This window comes from Phaethon lepturus, unplaced genomic scaffold, assembly GCF_000687285.1.
Source record: "Phaethon lepturus isolate BGI_N335 unplaced genomic scaffold, ASM68728v1 scaffold43436, whole genome shotgun sequence".
Classification (NCBI taxonomy): Eukaryota; Metazoa; Chordata; class Aves; order Phaethontiformes; family Phaethontidae; genus Phaethon; species Phaethon lepturus.
In genome coordinates this window covers 293-4,827 of record NW_010544859.1, presented here as the reverse complement: position 1 = coordinate 4,827, position 4,535 = coordinate 293, and the positions used below count along the sequence as shown (strand labels likewise).

At 42.3% G+C, this 4,535-nt stretch overlaps 1 protein-coding gene across 1 annotated transcript; it reads right to left on the bottom strand.

Annotated features, from left to right (window-relative positions):
* Nucleotides 1-313: 313 nt before the first annotated feature.
* On the bottom strand, nucleotides 314-4,525 carry PPP1R15B (protein phosphatase 1, regulatory subunit 15B; the record flags this gene model as incomplete). The annotated part of the gene is made up of 2 exons (XM_010288797.1): nucleotides 314-581; nucleotides 3,574-4,525. Coding segments are annotated over 2 exons (1,165 nt in total), but the record flags the coding sequence as incomplete, so codon positions are not given.
* Nucleotides 4,526-4,535: the final 10 nt, after the last annotated feature.

Sequence of the window (4,535 nt, the reverse complement as noted above, 5' to 3'; positions counted from 1 at the left end):
ATTTCCTTCAAAATAGGTTTTGCTTTTTCAAAGTGCAAAAATCCAACTTAATAGTCACCACTTCTCCACATATGGCAGACAAGGCATTTTCGGAATGGATTTAACCTAAAGCAGTCTGTTTCTCAAGTGTTACTTAAAAGGAATGCAATTATACCACCCTTACCCTTGATGATACTCAAAAGGTTTTGTCTGGATGTCAAAATGGGACACACAGGTATATTTGTTGGCTGAATATCGAACTGGGAAAAAAAAGGGTCAAAATCCCACTTCTCTCCCCATTTCAAAATAGCACATGCAAGCTGCCACTTCTTGTTTTGAAGATGTTTGTGAGTGCTTAGGGTCACACAACTACCAGATCTTTTAAGGTGCTAGAAGAGATCAACCCTCTTGTAGAAGGTTTCTTGGAGTCTATTAAATACTCTTTGTCTATGCTCTGTTGTGAAGCAGTATCCTATTGCTTCTTCTGTTTCTTGGATACGTTTCTGGAACCTGCATCCATCTCGTGCAAGCTCTTCCCAGGGTCCTTTACGATCCTCCTCACTGCTTATGTAATACTCAGTAACTTTTTCAAGGAAGGTTACCTGGAAAAGACAAGTCATTTAAGAAAGCATTAGCCAAATACTCATAGAAAAGGAGCTTAATACTTATTTGCACATACAATTTTGTACTTTTTAACCTAAGGTATTAAATGCCTAAAATAGCAAAAAGCCTCAGATATGCTACCAATTCATGCTAGGTCCCTGCACCATGTAGGCCAGAGTTTGTTTCACCTCTCATCTTTAAAAGTGACTAGTTGCCAACTTCTCCATCTACCAAAAGTAGTACACAAACTACTACAGAGTTCCTAAACTGCAGCCTAAGAGGCCTCTTTAGGATGACACAAATAACACAATGTCCCCTGTGAAATCACACACCCGTGATATCAGTACTGGGTTAAAACCTTACACAGATATGGTTCAAGCAGGTTACTCAGTAGAGATGCCAGAACGCTCACTTAAGGCTAGAAATACGCTACCGGCCAACATCTGATTACTTATTCTACAGAACAATGAATCTTCCTCTTTAATCATGTAAGCTTCAGCAATCACATGAGTCAGCTTGTACTTCAGCACCAGGAAACAAAATCACATTATGCTACATATAAGGAAGCAACACTCATCACTACGTGAATGGAACAAACCCATCTATTTAGAGCGGGTATCAAATTCCAGTGTATTTTAGCTCATGCAACGAAATGAAGCCAATGTCATGGCACTTTAAAATACATATGAAAACTTTCACTCTTTGCTATTTTTAAGAGCTATTAAGCTATTTTAAGAAAACAAAGAAACTTACAGGCTCAGGATCTAAACTTGACAGTATTTAGACTACTACTACTATACTAAGGATTTAAGTCCTTCTGTTACAGTGACAAGCAAAAGCCAGACTATTTCAGGCTCCTACTGAATTATTTATTGCTTTTCATTTAGCTGTATAAGAGGCACAAAAGTGAAGGACAAACTAGCTGTCAGTATCCATCAGCTCTCAGACTAGGACTGATTCTTGAAGACAAGCCAAACACTGTCGTTACAGATGCTGCCACTGAATTTGCTGCAGGACAGCTACTTCTGGAAGGTCAGGAAGAAACTTGGGAAGGTACAAAAAGCTGGCTGCTCCATCCCTATGTTCTATTAACACAGAACCCTAGTTTCACATCTAGTTCATGCTAACACAACGAGGAGTGTAGAGCGAGATTCCTTTTTGTGGTAGAGCCATCTTCCAACCTTCACACAAAACATGAAAATTACAATTATGGAAGAGATAACCTACAGGAATAACCACCAGTGGAGTATGAAGAGCCACAAGAGACTGCGCTGAAGGCAACCTCCGATTCTAGTGCAGTGCTCCCAAATTACTGCCAAGTTGTCTGCAAAAGCAGGGGTATCAGACCCCACACGCCCTCACACAGCGTAAATGCAATACGTTAACTCTAAGTGAAACAGAACGCTCTGCTCCCAGGTTTTGTGGCTTTACAAACATCAATATTGCTGCTGTTGATTGCAGGATGCCAGACAGGAAATAGCCTTGATCAAGGTGAATGACCTGAAGATTTACTGAGAACACCTCAGTCACTGCTCGGCAATCTCTGCTGTTTTGCAGATAAACCTAATTAAGTATCTGCTTTCAAGTACACGGAGCTGTTACATCAGCCTATCCCTTTGCGAGTTCCTACCTTGCATCCTTTTTACATCAGTCTAAAACACCCTTGGGCACAATTACTGGATTTTGTAATACCACACTAAATATTGCATCCAGATCATCATTCTTTCACCATATCAACAAATTACACAGAATCAAACAACAAATTAGTCAAAAAATTACTACTGTTAAGTCTACATCCCCGACAGACAACAAGATTTTAGGTCACAGCAGGATGAACCTATAGCAGGGCTGATCAGTGCTACCTTGCAGTATTTCAGACTGACGCTGCCAGTTACAAAGGACCTCTTGCAGAAACTCAGTGTTTTCCTTTTAGATTAAAATATAACGGTTTATCCCTTATGAACCACTAAATGCCACCTGCCCTAGCAAAAACAGGTATGAAGTTACCTCCAAGCCAGGCTCTCACGTAAAGGAGCAAACAAATCTCTCCGCTCTAAGAATGGTAAAGCAAGCATTATACAACTCTTCTACTTTGATAACTTGTACACTAGTGTATTACCCTGGGAACTGGTATCACAAGCTATTAGTCACACAAATATCTGAAGTATCAGGCAAGACTCAGACATCACGTCTGAAAAGCCATCTTGTACATCTGTAGCATCATAAAATTTATGAGAAGACGAATTTTTTTATTACTACTTACCTGAACCCTAGCACGTGCATTATAAGTTTTTTAATGCACAAACTCTTTACAAACATATTACATTTCCAGTTTGTGCTTAAAAGCCCAGTTTTAGATTACATGCTTTTTATAAACGACTGCTAAATAGTCTCTTAAATGGAAATGGAAGTATTACTATACTTTGCATTGAAACTTCAGTGGCTTACTATAGCATGTCTTAACCCACAAGAGTTTCTCCTACTCCAAAAGACGTTTAAGTCAAGTGGGCTTGTCACAGCTCCTAAAATGCTTACAATGCTAAAAGTCTCGATTACTGTGACATGCACACAAAGGTCCTAAAATACTTTATCAACGTAACAGAAACGGGTACTTTCCACAGGAAAAACTTTTGTCGCAATTCTTCTAACAGTTTTTTGTCATCAGAGAAACAGACAACACAAATTCATAATGAAAATTATGTCTTAAGGAGAAAATTTAACTTCCAAGTCCCGAAAAGAAATTTAAGTAAGTTACTGCCCTGTGCCCCTGAATTATGAAATCTACCATCACGTGTAAAGGATGAGGCACGCTCATTTCAGTCAAATAATTAGAACATAAGCTCATCGGGGCATGATCTGCCTACCGCCGTGGATGGAATCCTGGCACAAGCGACCTCATCCACTCATGTACCACTTAGTGGGTTTGTTGTTTGGTTGTTGGGGTTTTTTTTAAGCACCCCCAAAACTCAAAAACATAAGCGAAGTATATACCTTTTTCCGCTTGGTACTTCTACGTTTCTCACCAGAAAGAATGCCATGCTGCACAAAGTCAGTGACCCCACAGTTATGTTTTTCCAACTGCACCCGACAGACAGTTAAGTGACCACGCTCCGAAGTGACCAAACTCGGCCTCTCTGCTCCTTTTAAACCAGGCGTCCCTTTTTTCTCTGCTGTTTGAAAGGCTGCCTTGAAATTTAAAGGATTATATGGATCATCTGAGGTACAGAACGAGTTCCAAAGTTTCAAGTTTTCTGCCTCATCCACACTGCTACAGTCCCACTCATCCTCCTCTTCCGAACTAGGGTGAGGAGAGCCTGAGGACTCCTCTGCCCACGAAGAATCTTCCTCCTCCTCTTCCATATCTGACATATCCTTTCCCGGATCGCTGGAAGATGTCTGAATGGTGGCTGTGAAGTTCTGCGGGTTGTACGGATCCAAACTGTAGAAGGAATTCCAGAGATGAAGCCTTTCCTCGTCCTGGCTACCGGCGTCTGAATCTGAGGGGAGCCCTTCGCTATCAAACCCATCATCATCATCATCCTCATCCCAGTCTTCCTCGTCATCCGCACTCTCCTCCCCACTGGAAACTCCCCCTATGATATAGTCTATTAATTTATTCGCACAAGCAGGCCTGCCTGAAACCAGAAGGTTTTGCTCTATTTCGGAGTCATCGCCATCCTCTTCAGTCAAGGCTTCTCCCTCAGATGCCCCCTTCTCAGCTGAACCCCTTATCCCCTCCTGCTCCAAGACACACCCAGCTTGTCTCCCCGCGTCGCTCGGCTCCTCGGGCTGCTTCAACTCCCCGGCATCGCACCGCTGCTCCCGCTTACAAACGCCCTTGTGCTGCTGCTCCTCCTCCAGGCTGTGATAGCCGTGGTCCGGGTCTGGCACGGCCAGGCCACCGCTCGCCACATGCCACCGTTGGAGAAAAGCCAAGCGCTTGCTGCGGAGGA